This window comes from Aspergillus piperis (assembly GCF_003184755.1).
Source record: "Aspergillus piperis CBS 112811 unplaced genomic scaffold BO85scaffold_3, whole genome shotgun sequence".
NCBI lineage: Eukaryota > Fungi > Ascomycota > Eurotiomycetes > Eurotiales > Aspergillaceae > Aspergillus > Aspergillus piperis.
The window spans coordinates 1,814,489-1,830,974 of NW_020291593.1; the positions used below are offsets into that span (position 1 = coordinate 1,814,489).

Here is a 16,486-nt window from a genome sequence, read left to right on the forward strand (position 1 = left end):
GAATGAGCGAGAGGGAAACAGAGAAAAAGGAATGTCGATGAAAGATGAAAAACAGATTCAGATGGCGAGAAAATCCCACAGTCAATGCAGGGCCACCTGATCGGGGTGTCAAGGTATGTACCGAAGTATGTATACAGGGATGAAAGAATGGGGGAAGATCGGGGGAGAGTAGGGGAAGGGATCAGCGGTTGATGATATAAAGGGAGGAAGAGAGGGCGAGAGGGAGAGAGAGTGATAGTAGAGGAGACGAAAGCGGCGAAACAAGGACCACAGGACGCTCTCGACTTTCTTCCTCTCCTTCTGTTTGAATCCTCTTTTTTCCCCCTCTGGTCTGCTTTTTTTGCCCGCAAACCGCCGGAGATAACGTTTGGCAATCCTGCTTTATGCTTCAGGCTGGCCACAGTTCGTTACACCCGATTTCCTCGTTTCGTCGGTGGAGTCATGCCAAGCCCGGCCAACGTACGATGACACCCAATGTGGATTAGCCATGGAGAGCCGGAGTTCTGGAAATGTAGTGGCTACAAACCGCCATTGGTTGATCGGAGCGGGGACAGGATAAAGATCCCCACCCCAATCTGGCACTGGCTGTTCATGTTTATTGCAGTCGTGCAGCAGCAGCAGGATTGAAATCTCCATACCTCAGACGCAGAGGCACAGTTGGCATGGCATACAGAGGCAGCAGTGTGTGTTGGTCCATACCGACATATGACAGATAATGATTCGGTTTGTCAGAGAGAGATGTGTTCCAAGGTATAGTATAGTGATAGCAAGATAACCACAGTTGTCAATTTGCACAACTCTAAATCGTCATCACGTTGCGCAAAGATAGGCGATCTTTGTGGCGCATTTGGCACCTGCCTCGTAAGTAGGAGTATTGTCTATCCTAATGCTTAGTTCGGGCACTTATTTCCTGAACACGTTGAAGTACTACGTAGACATGACCTCCTGACCATCCTCATTTTATCTCTCTATGAATAGAGCCTTTCGTCTACAGCAACATTGCCCCTTCTGTATAGCAGCAGCACCGCATTCAAGTGCTCCAATGAATCCAAAACACAATAATGAAATTAATGAATATCACACCACAACAGCAACCAAAAGAATTGGCGCCATGAAAGGTATAACAAGCAAAGCAAAGAGTTGAACACCCATCTACTTTGTCCTCAGCTCACAGCTACGGCGTAGACTAGTACTACCTACCAACTTGCGGAGAGAGAACATACGTACCCCCTCCACGTAGTGCCTCCCCCAACCCCATATAGTCTAATCCACGCCAGTCCTCACATCCCAACTAGCACAAATCACAGCACTGTGTGAACCACCGCTCCAGCTAGCTAATAAAAGCAGCCGCCACTAGATACCTAATTAGATCCTCCCTTGAACCCTTCAAATAACACCACTAATTACTCTGACTACTAGAGATAAAGATAGACACAACTTACACACACACGTAACCCATTACCGGGGGGTATATTTACATCCGTACGGGCCCGGTAAACCATGGAACCAACAACCGGGTGTGTTTCGTTAACGCCGAACCTAACGCCCAATCAGGAATAGTCGCCACGCTGCCACAGGCAAAATTTCATGGATTTCATGTCCAGGCTAGACCAAGGGGAACTGAACTGAGAGAAGGGGGGAGGGACCCATGCCGACGCCACGTCACGCCACGGTTGTGGTTGGAGCAGGAGAAAGAGAAAACTGGTGGAGTTGCGAGGAAGGAGATTCTCCACTCTTTTAGTCTGATTGATTGATTAGTTGATGGGCTGGGCCTTTCACTAGCTAGGTACCTGTCTAGTCGAGGTAGGTAAATTATTTGCCGGGCCGGAATTGGAGTGCTAGTCAGGGCTCCCGGCTGTGGTAGGGGATAGGATTCTTGATCACCTATTTTGTAGATAGTTCTTGCTTGGAGGGTTTTATGGTTTGAAGGTAAATAAGTAGTTATGCATGTGGCTGAGAATGTCATGGCTGGCTGTAAATAACGTACTTATTCAACATTGAGCCTGTCACGCTTAGTCATCTACGTGAAAAAGGGAAGCGAAATGAACAATGGAGACAACCCCAACAATAAACAGTGCCTGAATGGCTTGGCAGCAATCCAGTAGTCCAAAACAAAAGAGACAGAAACGAAACAAAAATACTAAACGAATACGACACCGGATCACGGGTCACAGACATTTAAATCCTGGCGCTTGCAGAACATGTAATGTACTTTCCTTATGCTGCATTGGATGCATCACAGCACAACACAACACAACTAAACACTATACGTATATAATTTTAGACAGGTTCATACGCACACACACGCACACTGGCCTTGGAACGTAAGCGCTGCACTCTCATCTCCGAATCCTTGGCTGTATCAGCGGAACTCTATTAATAGGCGCCGCCACACCACACCAGCACCCCTTTCGTCGCAGCACAGCTTCAAGTTTAGGCGGCGGAGGCGGCGGGTATAGGAGCCGCTCATTTTTGAGAGTCATGGCGTGCATAATTCGCTGACCAACCGACCAACCAACTTGCTGATTGGAAGTAGTCGGAATCTATTTGAGTGATTTATGCTAGGCTTATTGGTTTATGCTCCATGTGCTGCTTGACATTGCGCATTAGGATTGATTGTATGTTGTACTTTGTTGTTGCCAACTGGCAGTGAGTATCTACTGCGTACTGCTCATTGGTATGGCTGGTTTAATTCCCGTCATGCGCTGGGCGGGCGCCCTATGCATGCATCTTGGTCGATAGATCTGCTGTAAGCAAGCCCGAAGTACCGAGCGGAGTTAGTATCTGATCAATGAGCATTATGAACGCTCTGCTTACCGCCAGGCTCAGCTCGCATACATACAAGGCTGTGTGATGAGTATGACAAGGATTGGATTGGGCTGGGAACCGAGCCCGCCGAGGACGTGCCAAGCACAACGGGTTGAAGTCGCACAGCCCATGTCAGCGACCGCCATGGCCTTGTAGGGCGCGCGACAACTCCCTATGCAGGCCAAGACGGATGCTCGGCGCCTTCCACCGTGCGAGGACGAGGGGGAAGGGTGGTTGGACCGCATGCCGAGGCTCGCCTACAGATTACTTACACATTACAAACCCCCGGCCAAGAATACACCATACGGAAGCAACCATGCTCATAGGCTAAATAATCTATATTCATCTCTCGTCGACTCCATCCACGCCAGGCAACAAGAATCCAAGACCGGTCCCTGCGCAATAAGTCTAACCAACATAGCCAAGAAAATCCCCCCCCACTGTAAGCCATAGAGCGAGAAACCCAGCCAAGAGCCAAGGAAATAGCAGAACATCAGTGCACAGTATTAGCAACAAATACCCCTGAGAAGGTGGTACGCTCATCGGTATATATCAACATGAGAAAAGCAGTTTTGGGAATAATTAGGGAAAATAAAGCAAAGACCCGCAGCATTGGCGCCCAGCGCATGCTGCAAAGGGAAAAAGCGAAGGAAATTCAAAGAACCAGGCAGCAAGCAAGCGCATCTACCGAGAGAAACGCTTGAAGGCCATGGTAGCAACCAAGCCGGTCGCCAGCAGAGCACCACCCATGGTGACAGCCTGCAGAGCGGCGTTCAGCATCTGGCGCCTGTTGCGGCCGCGGCAGCGCTTGAAGAAGTCGGCCATGTCGTTACCGCGGGGGAAAGGAGTGTCGGGGACCTCCTCACCCAGGAACTCGCAAAGCGGGCCCCAGCCCTCGCCGATCTTGTACTCGAGGAGCCTCTCGGGAGGAACCAGGCTGCGGACCTCCTCAACGTGGTCAAGGTAGACCTGCTTGCCCTTGTTGGGGAAGTCGCCGCGGAAGAAGGTCTGGAAGAACTTGTTGAGCATGGGGTAGTACATGCTAGCGGCCCAGCTGAAGTTCGAAACGAACTTGTGCTCGGGGTCGGAGACACGCCACCAAACGGTCTTCATGACGGAACTATAGGGAATCAATTAGACTATGTTCAGGACCGCAAAACGAAGGAGTATAACATACGCATGCCACGACTCAACATCACGGGTGGTCAGAATGACCTTGGCGTTGGGGTAGGCCTCGATCAGCTCCTTAGCAAAGGCACAGGCAGGCCAGTCACAGACTGCCTTTGAAAGAGTCAGCGTGCGAGTTCGTTGCGAGTGATCTATAGTAGCAACCTACCTGGCAGTCTCCCAGAAGCTGATCCCATTCCTTTCTACCGAACTCGCCGACACCGTCGTACTTGGCAGCGAGAGCATCGTGCCACATCAGGCAGTCGGGAGGGTTCTCCATACTGGCGGACATCATGTGGTAGGTCTTGACGTAGCCCAGACGTTCGAGGGCAATGCGGAGGGCTGTTCACAGAGCCAGTCAGTCATGCAATCCGTCGCCTGCCTCCAAAGTAGCACCTACAAGCAGTTCCGGTTCTTCCCACACCCAGAGCCAGCACCTTCATGGGCACGGTGCGGTGGCACTTGCGGCGGTCGATGCAGGTGTCATCGGTGAAGATATCAGTGATTGGCTGGGGAGCCAGGTTGTCGGCGTGAATCAAAGACATGATGGATTATCGGCGGAGATAGATGTGTGGTTTGAAGTAGTATAGTAACGCGAACTGGATGTACTACCCGGGGGCTCGCTGGGGGTGTAGTGTAGTAGTAATGAAGGTGTTACTCTGCAAGGGACCGCTGGTCGCAAAGGAAGGAACAGGTCTAAGGACAGAAGACGAACTGAATCCAACCCGAGGAAGACAGACAGACAGGCAAGGATAGAGACAAGAGAAAAGAATGGAAGAGAAGAAAGAAAGAAGTGGATTCCAAAGCAGGCGTTGCAGAGATTAAAAGGAGCCCGGGAGTAGATCAAGAACAATCAAGGTGATGGAGTCGTAGATAACCCAGAAGGACCCAGAAAGGCTAGTCTCGATGGTGGGAGGGTAATAATAAGATCAGACTAGGAAAAGCACCTTGGCGCCTCTGCGCCGAAAGAGTAAATTAAATTATTTGCAATTTCTGGATTTTGAATATTTTGAATAATAGTAAATGACGGCCAGACTGAATGTGGCAACTTTCCTGTCTTCTGGGGAAATCCGCGACGGAAACCTTGGATTGGTCTGGCCGGTCGTTTGGATCTCATCCACTTCTCTGGACCATTGGATACATGAATACTTCTGAAACGGCGTGCGTTTATTTCCTTTCTTCAATATACTATTCTGTTGTCAAAATTATTATGTTTTTTTTTTTTTTTTTTTTTTTTCTCCCCTTGAATCGAGTGATTCTTGTTCCCTCATTGCAATCAATATTTCATTTCCATCCCCTCCATCCCTTCCTTTCCCCGGCGGAGACCCGCCGGTTGCTCAACCCACGTTCTGCACACATTCCTCACAAGGATGGAAGTGACATTGATAAACCACCTTGTCGATAGTAATGTAGGGCCAATAATAGAGTAGGGTAGTACTCCTGGGGTACAAAGTATAACCGAAGGGAAACCCATCCATCCCTCCCTCCCCTCCTTCTCCCCCCAAAAAAAGAAACCTTGGATTATCCGACAGAAAAATAGACGTCACCGGCTGACGTTCACCCAAAAAAGCCAGAAGGATAGTCAGGGGGTGGATTTGGTTCTCCTCCACTCAACATGAGGAAGCAGATGAATTTCCACGAATCTCGCCAAGGGGGAACCCGAGGTGCTGGGCCAGTCACAAGCGAGCAGGAGGCGAGAGGGGATTCAGGGAATCAATCATGAATCAATTCGACTTCCGGGAGACCCAGCAGCGGTGCGCGGCGGGGCTCCCAGCAAAAAGCAAGAAGCAGAAGGGGAAGGGGAAGAAGAGAAAGATGGAAACATGCCAAGCCCGGCTGTCGCTGCATCCCAGGGATCGGCCGCGTAGGCCTGCGTTTCGCCGGTCGATCGTTGAGCTTCTGGATTCTCTGGATTGGATCTTGTCCTCATAGGCTCAGCTGTCGAACCGTGCCCGGACTCGCACTCATTGGTTGAAGCCACAGTTGACGACGCGTACATTTCTCCGTCTGTTGCTGGATAGTGCCACTCCCCGCCCGGGCTAATGTTAAGCCACCCACGCCATCCCAGCAAGTAAAAATAAAAAGGGGAAAATAATGGTAGAAACCTTTCTACTTCGAACAAATGAAGATGGAAAGAAAAAGAGCCGTGCGTGTCAATTTCCAGCATGGTCTCCGCTCAGGGATACATACATGGTACGAGTTACGAAATGCGAAGCAAAGAAAAGGCCTGAAACGTATCCTCTCCTTCCATCTCCACCATACTCCAGGGTCTGTTCTGTTACGTATCATACTGAGTATGCCCCTGCATTCCTACCTGTGCGGTGTAAGGGTGGAAATCTCTGCAAACTATGCTGAGCTGCGGTGTTTACCACCACACCCATTCTGCTTTGAGATCTGTATGACCTGCAGAGTCGTCTTGTCGATGTGTATACTTCGGACATGGAATGTTCACCCATGGATTCCTTGTTCTGTAAGCCGGCATGGGGTAACAAAGGTAGTGTGTGATTAGCATGGCTGAGAGTGGCATTAGTTCATTAGTTCTCTCCATTTCACTCCTTCCCGTGCTGCTATCCCAATCCGGCTAGTCTCTCATCCTGGTAAACACCATGAGCATCTAATCTTGACGACTCTTCTTTCCTCCAGTGGTTGGTATACAGATCCATTGCCAGACGGACGGTGGAAGACCGCTTGGCTCGCTCTAACAATAACCATGGCGCTATGACTCCTGACTGCGTGGATTACTGCCTGTCCAGGTCGTTCGAAGCAGCCCGCAACGAACTGGATCTGTGTCCTCACAAGCTGCAAAGTATATGGCTCTCGAATCTGAATCCATCTATTGAAGCCCCACATCTGCGGCGACAATGAAAGCAAGCTTCTCCGGGAAGCCTCCGTAAAGCGTGCGTGCAAATGAGCCGTCACAATCAGGACATTGCAATTAAGTGCGTTGGACATGGCCCTGATCCCACTACAGAAAAAGAGAGCTTAGAGCGGTGTTGGAACTTGTCCTATCTCACTGTGGATCTAGAGAAAGATCGACAACTTTTCTACGAACTATCAATGTCCTATACGGTGTACAACACACGAAAGAGGAAGCTCTTGCCAGATATCATGTTTCGAGTATCCCAGGTAGGCAATCTAAGCGTCTGCTTAGAGCTTGACTTGCGAGTCCAAAGCCTGACACCAATCCACTCCGGTGCTGTTCAGTGTCCACAAACTTGCCGTGCGGATTCCCTGACACCGACCCGTGCCTTTGTTCCACTGTGGAACGACTTGGAGCTTGAACGGTTGTCTCCATCTGGTGGCGGCAGTACACTTCCACGTCGTCGTCCGCGTAACTTGTCCAAGCCTCATCGATTCTATCCCTCTGCGCCAATTGCAACGGTGCATGGTAATAACCTTCAGGGCAAGCATTTCTAGACTCGAACTGGCCAGATTAAAGATACAATAGTGTGATTCCTCGTGGAACGCCACCCTTGGATGTGATCAACTCTTGACAGTGGATTATATGTTGCCCGTATAGGCTGTGTATCCACAATATCCCGAGGCACGGGCTGTCTAAGGTTAACCGTCAGGAGATATTCGAGCGAATAATTTCCCCGACTTGCCCATGAGAACAGGTGCATTTGGTCAGTGTATCATGCGACGCAAATAGACCTGACAAAGTGACATAGACCTCTTTGCTGACGCTTGCTCAGCTGCCAATTTGGCCACTTCAGATGTCTGTCTACCTCGCAAGCACCTGCGACGTGACGTGTGGTGGTGGCTCAGCAAGAGGACGGCGTCAACTTTACTGCAATAGTCGTTTCCGAACCAAAGAGGCAAACTCAAGATGATCCGTCCGCGAAACCAGTCTCCACATGTTATGAACACGCATAATCAGACAATACCCACGCACTTCCGACTTGCCTCGTCTTGGTTGTTACGGCCGAGCCTAGAAAATTGGAACTCGCCTTACCCGATCCAGTCCAAGCTGGTGCTACGGTCAACTAGTCCGACTGCCCCGTGAAAGTGGAATTGACTAGTGCCGCCCTCTCCGCAAGCCAGAAGAGTCTCAAAGGCCTATGCGGTCGTGAAGGCGAGAAGACCGGTTCAACGAGAGTTATTTCCTAAGGTTTCTTGGAAATTCCCTGTTCCCTCATTTCCTGCCTCCCCCTTTTCTTTCTCAAAAACCGCGCATCTAGGGACAAAATTGGAAGTAAGTTGGAAATTGGCGGAGTGATAGGCCAAAAGCTCGACTGATAATCATCTGGGCAAAGTGGGCATGGATCCCGTCCCCTATCAATCAATCAGACGACCAGTCGTTAGATGAATCGTCGTAAGCCCCATCAACCTGCCCATATCAAGGACCGCTATCACTGGCGAGCCATCCGACGTGGGGTGGTGGACCCATGGGATTCCAATCCCCAAATCTCCGTCGAACTGCATGCGCTCGACTAAAATGGTGATGCGTTAGGTAACGTTATCAACTTGTCACGGCGGTTTATCTCCACGTTGGTTGATCGCAACACGAGTGGTGGGTGAATTCTGCGTAGTCTGATGAGGATCTGCCCTCTCCTTCCGGTTTCTGCTACGGAGCATGAGCCGGTGCGGCATTATCAGCAAGACAGGCCAGCTTGGACGTTGTTGAACAGTTCATGAAGCCGAGACAGAGGTGATACAGCGGTAATTCTCTCCCTGCGTACGGACGGTGTAACGGGATTGAGACGGTAGGTAGTTCCCAAGTGCCGGTGCCCGTCAATCAATCTCCGTCACAGTTCACCGATCCAAGGCCAGTGCTTGTCGGACCATTAGAGCCAACAAGGAGGTGTGCCTCCGGAGTGAGAGGGTTGTCGAAAATGGTGTCCTCAGGCCATTCAGGTAAGCCGGATGCGATGACCAACATAAGCGTGCAGGGTAACGGCGCAGTCGTGCATCAAGCAAAGCGAATCCATCAAAAGAAAAGGTGTGATCAGGGTGAGAGGCCCCTTATGTATGAATTGCCAAGAGCTGCTGTCACCATCGTCGTTGGCAGGCTCGCAATCGCCGCCCGCAATCACCTCATTTCCTCGGGGCATGTCGACCCAGGCAGGAGGCAACCCTCCCCCAGTTGAGAGCACCCACAATTAACCACATTTCTGGAATGGAGACGAACTACGGAGTCCTATTAGCCCTGTCATCGACAGATAAGCTTAAATTATTTTGATGGCGCGGCCGTTGCGTGCTGGCTGCGTTGAGTGGTCCGGTCTCAGTTGTGAGATGTCTCGGGTGATCCGCTGTCAAGCATCGCGGCAGTGAAAGTCGGCTGTTGGAGGTCAGGCAGCAGCCATACCCCGTGTGAGTGTAAAAAATAGCGGACACACTTGGTCCCTGTGAACCCCTGGCAGACCCTGAAAGTGGCCCTGAGAACGGCTATAAGTGCACCCATTACAAGCATCGCATGGCGCTTAATTTGAATGGAATCTACTCGATTGGACAGTAGGATGCAGGTAATCCAGAAAGGGTATTAACAGTCGCCAACCAGATACAACATTGGAAACAATCGCATGCAATAATGATATATAAAGAAACACGCCCAGACTTGATATCAGCCTAATGAACCCCTAACTCCTCTTGACCGTGTCCCGTGGTCATATATGCAATTGTATCGCCATGAAGCGATCTTTATACTTCTCCCTTCTTGCTATACCCCCAATATTATCTCCCTCATTCCAGCTTATCCAAGTGTTCCAACCTTGTCAATACGACTTGCTTGCTTGTTTCTTCAATTTCACCTGCAAGGAACACCTCGTCCAGAATAGCGTATACCTGTACAACCATCAGCCCATCCGTCTGCTACTCTCTTCCGGTTCCCGGACAATCCCAGTGACTCCCTCCACCACCCTATAGCTCACTTACCTTGTAGAAGTTGAACACCAAGTCCAACTCACAGACGTTCCCAAAGAACTGATCCAACACCTCGACGAAGAAATGGATCGCCTCGAGGTAGGCCAATTCGTTGTCGGTTGCATCGACGCAGGCGCAGAAGAATAACCCCGCATATCTCCGGTAGACGACCTTGGTACTCCTCTTGAACTCGACGAAATTGGACTGGTATTTCTGGTCTCGCGGGGCGACCAGGCGATGGACCTATCCAGCATACATTATTACATCGTTCCGCGGCGGGGTGTAGTAGTAGTGGTGGTGGTGGTAGTAGTTGTCGGGAGGGGCATATAACGAACCTCGCCCTTTAGCTTGACCTTTTCTTCATCCTATCATAAATTAAGAGTGTTAGATGACATCCGAATCTGTCCAAGTAGGGATGCACTTACGCTATACGGCGCATACCATTTCGCGAGCCGCGTCTTCCCCCTGTTCCTGCGTTAGGGGGTGTATTTCATGCATGGAGATGGGGCATCCCGGGGGGACGCGGGGTATGACTTACTGGCGATTTTGCACCAGAATAAATGAGAGTACCATCCCGTTAGTGGTTATTGCAAGGGAGGAGACCAATGAGGGGGGTAAATCAGCAAAGCCAGAAGTGCAACGGGGGCGTCACTTGTTCTCCGCGGTGTCTCCGGCGGACAATGCGAGTCGAGACTCCATACTGCCGGTGCTGACCGCTTTGACCGTTGGGTCACCGATTGACTTTAAGCTTTCCAGATCGAATCTGCAGACAACCAGCATAATGAGATTGATTTTCCATTGTTTTCACCGACTGCTCGCTGGGATCTCTGGAATTCAATAGTCTCTTCTACAGTTCTTCTCTCCTTCTAATCCAGCCCAACCTTTAAATCATTAGTCCTCTCTAGATAGGTGGTAAACCAAGGAAACAAACAAAGAATCCAACATTCGAATCCGGCCTCACGGAGAGACCCTGCATATATCATCTGCCTTTTTCTGCTCTTTTCGCCTTTTTCTCTTTCATTCTTTCCCCTGCATATTATCTATCCCATCCCGCGCTGTGCAACCAACTATTTCCCCCAATCCGAATCCGCAATGCGCAACCCCTAGACTCTCATGATCTTTTCTCTGTCTCTCTCTCTTTCTTTCATCATCCTTCTCTCCACTTCTCTCCTCACCTCGCCGAGATCCCGATCTTAATATGAACTACTCCTCCTCCCCACAATACTACCGATCACCTCATTCATAAAACAGCACCTCCTCCCTTACTTCACCCACTCTCCTCATTTCCCTCCCCCCCCCACACACCCCCTTCCTCACCACTACCACCTACTACCATCCAACAAATCTCTGCAGACGGCAGATTAAAATAAATAAAATGCCCGTCTACATGCTCTACGGCTTTCGCTGGCCGCGCGCCGGCTTTACCGGCATCCGCGTATACATTGTTCTCCACAACCTGGAAGACGCAACAGCCGAATACCTCCAACAACCCCTAACCAGCGAACTGGTCATGGAATCGCTCAAAAAGACCGAACCCAGCATCGTCTCCCGCCTACCTAACCTCCGTTTCATCGAGCAATACGACCCCGAAGACACAAGCGACGACGCAGTTAGCAAGCCCTACGCCTACGTCGGTGGGAAAGTCATCTCCATCCCCGAGGATGTCGGTCCTACTCCCGAGACGAGCTGGAAGCCAGAGGACATATTTAAGGAGGAGCCGTTGGAGAAGGACGCCATGGAGGCCCTGACGGAGTTTCGGGATAAGTATGCGGCGGGAGAGCGCATTGGCTGGTGGATTGTGTATAACGGCGATCCGGAGAGGTGGTTCCCTCACGATGAGGAGGAAGATGGGGATAGTTTCGATGATGGGTATGATGAGGAGGGGAGCTATGCCGATGGTGGAGAGTATGAGAGTGATCAGACGCAGACACCGCCGGAGACGCCTTCTTCTGCTACGGTGGGTTTTCTTTTGGTTAATTTATTTTGAATCTTTTGCTAACAGTGATTGCGATTGTATAGATGCGATTCCCCGAACGGTTGACTCGATTGTTTGCTAGGCGAACAGCTTAATGGCTACGGCTATGGCTATCTCGCAATCCTCTCTACGGCTTATGACGTGTGCGTGGCTAGTTGCTAGCATTTTGTTTCCACCAGAAAGCGGGTTTGGGTGTTTGGGTTCGTGCATGTGATTTCATTAGCAGTGTTCAGTTTTGGCGTGATGAATATCTATCTATTTTGGTTTCGTTCCTCATCAGCGACGGTCTTTACATAGTACCGTATCCGCCCTTCTGCCAGCTAGCGTCGAAGGTGGCCTTGTCGACAGCGAACTCCCGGATGTAGTCCTTCTCCAGGTCGTGCGCTCTCTTTCCGATCAACACCAAGCTGTGCAGAGGCCGGCCCATCTCGACCTCGGCCAGTTCCTTTAGGGTACCAGCAACCAGCTTCTGGTCCGCGGCACCCACACGCGCCGCGCCGACAGCAAGACTGTCCGGTCCCCAGACGCCTTCCTGACGCTCCTCCTCAGTCTCCAACATCTGACCTGCACACTGCGCAACGGTCATATAGCGAGGGGGCTCGTAGACCAAACGGCCCCGAGCCATGTTCTCCAGCGACGGCTCCTTGACCTTGATGTCCAACAGAACCAATGTGTGCAGACCCAACTGAACGTTCTCCTTGACCCGATCGTAGTAGGATGAAGGCTTCCAGTTCTCAGTGAAGAAGACCATGCTGACGGTCTGACCGAAGTTGTACAGCTGCAGACCCGTGCAGCCGATACCGGACATGATGGAAGCGTTGGGGATGACCTTGGATTCGATGCCCAGTTCGCGGGCGCGGAGGACTAGATCTGTGTGTGTGGTGGCGCTGATGGAAGTCAGACACCATGCCAATGTCGCGCCAGAGAATTAGTGAAGACAATACATACCCAAAGGGATCACCAACGACGAGGAAAGCAACATCGACCTTGTCGGCGTCGGCGAGAATCTCATCGCTGCCACTCTCGACCTTTTCGCGGTCGGCCTCGATAACAGGACGTCCATAGAAAGCTTCCTACTAAACCGATTTATTCCAGTTAGTCAACTCCACACCATAGAACACATATCTTGTAGTACTCCGTCAGGCGACACTCACTAGTTTCTCCTTATCGACGAGCAAAATGGCCGTGTATGCCTCCAGATAGACACGCTCGGCCTTCTTAACGATCTCCAGACCGCGGACCGTAATATCGGTCTCGTCAGCCAGACCAAGTCCTACCAGGTAGAGCATGGTGAATATACAATTTCAAATACCACAAATAATTGGAATTGTAAGTTGTTCGTGAATAATCCCACCAGCCGGGAAACTTTCGATATTCCCCCACCAAATGCGGCGGAGGGCAGCCGGACATCGGATCATGTGATGATCCGGCTATGCACTGTAACCAGTCCAAGTCACCTGAGGGTGTGAGATTCACGTGCACCAACCAGCATCCAGGCACTGTTTCCTTCTTTCATACTTCGCTGCTTCGAATGGATGCCACATTGTCAATATCTGTCCCATCTTGATCCTGAGCAGATAGAGATTCGGACTCCCCTTGTCAGAGTATTTGCAGTGGAGCATGCTCGATCAGTGTTCCTATAACCTGCATCATGTCGACTGATCGTACCCCCAAGTATCGGCAGGAGATCCAGCAGGTAGGCATTTGTTCTGATTTCCTATCCGGTTTGGTGCTGTGAGAATCTGTGATCTGTTTCTCTTTCTCTTTTGGGTGCGGCTGCGTGAGTCTAGTCTGTTTGTGGTATCATGCTGGCTCTATTTGTCGCTGCTATGATAAGTGATGCTCCGCTTTATCGATGTGATCTACGGAGCTTCATTGAAGCAGCGGTAATGCATGGGAATGGTGAATTCTAGCATGCAATGGCGCTTTGCTCCTTTGCAAAAAAAAAAAAAAAAAAAAAAGGATTATAAAGGATCTTCTGACTGGAAGTGTTCTTCTACTTCTTGCCAACTCGCTTGACTGGGGTCTACTCGGATATTGCGAGTCTGCTTGTTGTTGAAGGCACTATCTCCAATCATGTCTGCGGATCCCTATGATTCTGATGCTACGATTTCGTGGCATGGATGGGACCATCTGGAAGATGGCCAAATGACGATTGCACCGCCGGTGCCATTTGTCCCGGCAGTTCCAGCAGTCCCAACTGTCCAGCAGCAGCCGCGCGACGAACCGTTGGACATGTACATGGGGATGGATGCAGAGACCAGGGAGGAATTTAAGGAAATGCTAATCAATTTCGCTCGTAAGATGATGTTCGTCTCTGGTGAGACTGCCGAACCGTCCGTCGAAACCACGACTCTCATTGAGGACATTGTGCGCCAGCAAGTTGTCGAAATTGTATGCTCTTTCCCCTACTATGTTGCGAACTACACTAACTCCTGCAGCTCGCACGAAGCACCGCCCTAGCGACTCGTCGCGGCGTGCGGTCTATCTCTACCGATGATTTGATCTTTCTCATTCGCCATGACAAGGCCAAGGTGTCGCGTCTCAAGACGTTCCTGTCCTGGAAAGATGTCCGCAAGAACGTCAAGGACTCTGACGACAAAGGCGGCTCTGATGCTGCAGACTTCGCAGGAGCTGATGACCCCATCGCCGGCGGAGTCGTCGCAGGACCGCAGGATGTTGCGTCAAAGCCCAAGAATAAGCGTGCTCGCGTTGGTCTTGCCTGGGACGTGAACAGCTTCTACTCGGTGCAGGTTCCCGAACGCGAGGACGAAGAAGATGAGGAAGAGGAGGAGCAGAACTACGCTACGCTCCAGCGCCTCGCCGCGGCCGACGAACGTACTAAGAACATGACCAAGGAAGAGTATGTGTTCTGGTCAGAATGTCGCCAGGCTTCGTTCACCTACCGCAAAAGTAAACGGTTCCGCGAGTGGGCCGGCTTCGGCATTGTGACCGAGTCCAAGCCAAACGACGATATCGTTGATATCCTCGGTTTCTTGACTTTTGAAATTGTGCAGACTCTGACCGAGGAAGCACTCAAGGTCAAGGAGCGGGAAGACCGCGAGAAGAACCGTCGTGGAGGTGGTGAGAACGGCGAGAGCAGTAAGAAGCGTACGCGCGAGACTGGATTGTTCGATCCCCCTGAGGAGGGTCGTACCCCAGTTGAGACCAGACATATTCGCGAAGCGTATCGGAAGCTGCAGGCGACTCCTAATAAGAACATTGCCATGCTGCTGCACAATGGACGCCTGCCGGCTAAGATGCCATTGCGATTGGTAGGTCCATACCTGATATCGGATATGGTGGTAGATGCTCACTATGACAGATTTGAGGAACTATTGGCGTTAGCGATGGCGTGGGCCACAATTTCATGATACCCTTGGAGTTACGATAACATGATTCTTTATTTTTCGGTGCTCTTGGTTGAACTTGGTTGGTTCTCTGGATAATCAGGTTGATGGACTGGTCTTCGGAATTTGACTGGTCTGGATTGATCTTTTGGAGCTTCGGGAATCATGTTAACGGATGGGATGTTTCTTTTGTTTCTCTTTGTGTCGGATGTTACTTGATTGAACATCTTGTACGAACATCTTGTAACACTAGTTGTTTACCTTCGTCTCGTTCGACCGGTCTACTTGATTGAACTTGTTAGTTCAGCCTGGTGCTGTTTCCATACTCGTTCTCTTGTCGACTAGTCTTACTTGACTGGACATGTCTACTTGCAGCTTGAAGCTAGCACATAATTCATTGAATATCTTGCAGTCCTACCACTGACATAATACTAATCATATCTCATAGCCCCATATCAACCATCCCCACAGACTTACTCAGGATGCGTCCGTCTCCCTATAACCCAACTCATCAGCAACCACCCCTGAAAGTAAAGAAAAAAAGAAAAAGGAAAACTTACACTCATCAAACTCAGCCCTCCCCACCTCCCTAATACTATTAACAGCCGGCACATCCCCCCTAGCCACACTCCTCACCGTCTCCACAGCCCGTCCAATAACCCCCTTCCTCGACACCGCATACACTGCCGTCTTCGCCTCCAGCTTAATCACCCCGATCCGCGGATCCTCCGGCCCACCATCATGCACTCCATCGCCCAAATCACCCAGCCACGCCTGCAACGCCGGCGAATAATACTTCTTGACGGTCTCCTTATCCGCCACGATACTCGCCGTGCCGGAAATCGATGCCCAGGACCCGCTGATGGGGTCGAGGAAGGACATGTTGGTCTCGGTGGGGTGGGCGGTTAGGTCCATGGTTTTGTGGCTGAAGAGGTTCGTGTGGAAGATTAGGGTCGTGTCGCCTTTTTCCTATTATTTATTTCATCTACATTAGTTATATATTCCATCGTTATTATTCTCTGGATAGTAAGAAGGGGATGATACCTTCCCAGCAAGAGCCATACACCGACTCGTGAGCAGATCATCGTCCGAGGACTTTGTCGTCAACATGCCGAATTTCTGTTCTGTGATGAAGGTGGACAGGTCGGTGATCTTTTGAGAGAGTGGGATGTCCTCGTCTAGGGATTTGGCTTTGTAGGGGTCCAGGGGCTGCGTGCCGCTGGTGGTGGGGATTGTGGTGGACATTTTCGATTATTTTTCTTCGTTTCGTCGGTTGTGGATATTACTTGGTTGGAGGAGGTTTGGTGAGTGTAGTCAATTGTAG

General features: G+C 50.6%; 7 protein-coding genes across 7 annotated transcripts; 3 read left to right on the forward strand and 4 right to left on the reverse strand.

The window, feature by feature from the left end:
* Positions 1 to 3,114: 3,114 nt before the first annotated feature.
* Positions 3,115 to 4,903, reverse strand: BO85DRAFT_446537 (sulfotransferase family protein). The gene is made up of 4 exons (XM_025659529.1): positions 4,376 to 4,903; positions 4,145 to 4,317; positions 3,986 to 4,089; positions 3,115 to 3,928 (listed from the first exon to the last, which is right to left on the reverse strand). Exons 1-4 carry the CDS (start codon positions 4,518 to 4,520, stop codon positions 3,493 to 3,495), a joined length of 858 nt encoding a protein of 285 aa, XP_025519303.1. The 5' UTR covers positions 4,521 to 4,903; the 3' UTR covers positions 3,115 to 3,492.
* A 1,799-nt stretch (positions 4,904 to 6,702) lies between these two features.
* Positions 6,703 to 7,598, forward strand: BO85DRAFT_195429 (uncharacterized protein). The gene has a single exon (XM_025654470.1). The coding sequence runs from the start codon at positions 6,883 to 6,885 to the stop codon at positions 7,390 to 7,392; it is 510 nt and encodes a 169-aa protein (XP_025519304.1). The 5' UTR covers positions 6,703 to 6,882; the 3' UTR covers positions 7,393 to 7,598.
* A 1,804-nt stretch (positions 7,599 to 9,402) lies between these two features.
* BO85DRAFT_446541 (AP-2 complex subunit sigma) lies at positions 9,403 to 10,472 on the reverse strand. The gene is made up of 5 exons (XM_025659530.1): positions 10,376 to 10,472; positions 10,263 to 10,302; positions 10,173 to 10,202; positions 9,850 to 10,080; positions 9,403 to 9,759 (listed from the first exon to the last, which is right to left on the reverse strand). Exons 1-5 carry the CDS (start codon positions 10,408 to 10,410, stop codon positions 9,658 to 9,660), a joined length of 438 nt encoding a protein of 145 aa, XP_025519305.1. The 5' UTR covers positions 10,411 to 10,472; the 3' UTR covers positions 9,403 to 9,657.
* Positions 10,473 to 10,945: 473 nt separating this feature from the next.
* Positions 10,946 to 12,361, forward strand: BO85DRAFT_195462 (AorFlbE). Its single transcript, XM_025654471.1, has 3 exons — positions 10,946 to 11,794; positions 11,857 to 12,012; positions 12,110 to 12,361. The coding sequence occupies exons 1-2, from the start codon at positions 11,213 to 11,215 to the stop codon at positions 11,905 to 11,907; spliced, it is 633 nt and encodes a 210-aa protein (XP_025519306.1). The 5' UTR covers positions 10,946 to 11,212; the 3' UTR covers positions 11,908 to 12,012; positions 12,110 to 12,361.
* Positions 11,985 to 13,171, reverse strand: dph5 (diphthine synthase). Its single transcript, XM_025657663.1, has 3 exons — positions 12,967 to 13,171; positions 12,761 to 12,885; positions 11,985 to 12,699 (listed from the first exon to the last, which is right to left on the reverse strand). Exons 1-3 carry the CDS (start codon positions 13,099 to 13,101, stop codon positions 12,102 to 12,104), a joined length of 858 nt encoding a protein of 285 aa, XP_025519307.1. The 5' UTR covers positions 13,102 to 13,171; the 3' UTR covers positions 11,985 to 12,101.
* Positions 13,172 to 13,773: 602 nt separating this feature from the next.
* On the forward strand, positions 13,774 to 15,224 carry BO85DRAFT_446544 (transcriptional regulator SPT3). The gene is made up of 3 exons (XM_025659531.1): positions 13,774 to 14,206; positions 14,254 to 15,087; positions 15,138 to 15,224. Exons 1-3 carry the CDS (start codon positions 13,889 to 13,891, stop codon positions 15,141 to 15,143), a joined length of 1,158 nt encoding a protein of 385 aa, XP_025519308.1. The 5' UTR covers positions 13,774 to 13,888; the 3' UTR covers positions 15,144 to 15,224.
* Positions 15,225 to 15,342: 118 nt separating this feature from the next.
* On the reverse strand, positions 15,343 to 16,471 carry BO85DRAFT_517564 (blue light-inducible protein Bli-3). The gene is made up of 3 exons (XM_025664915.1): positions 16,207 to 16,471; positions 15,723 to 16,131; positions 15,343 to 15,658 (listed from the first exon to the last, which is right to left on the reverse strand). Exons 1-3 carry the CDS (start codon positions 16,405 to 16,407, stop codon positions 15,636 to 15,638), a joined length of 633 nt encoding a protein of 210 aa, XP_025519309.1. The 5' UTR covers positions 16,408 to 16,471; the 3' UTR covers positions 15,343 to 15,635.
* Between the last annotated feature and the right edge of the window lie 15 nt (positions 16,472 to 16,486).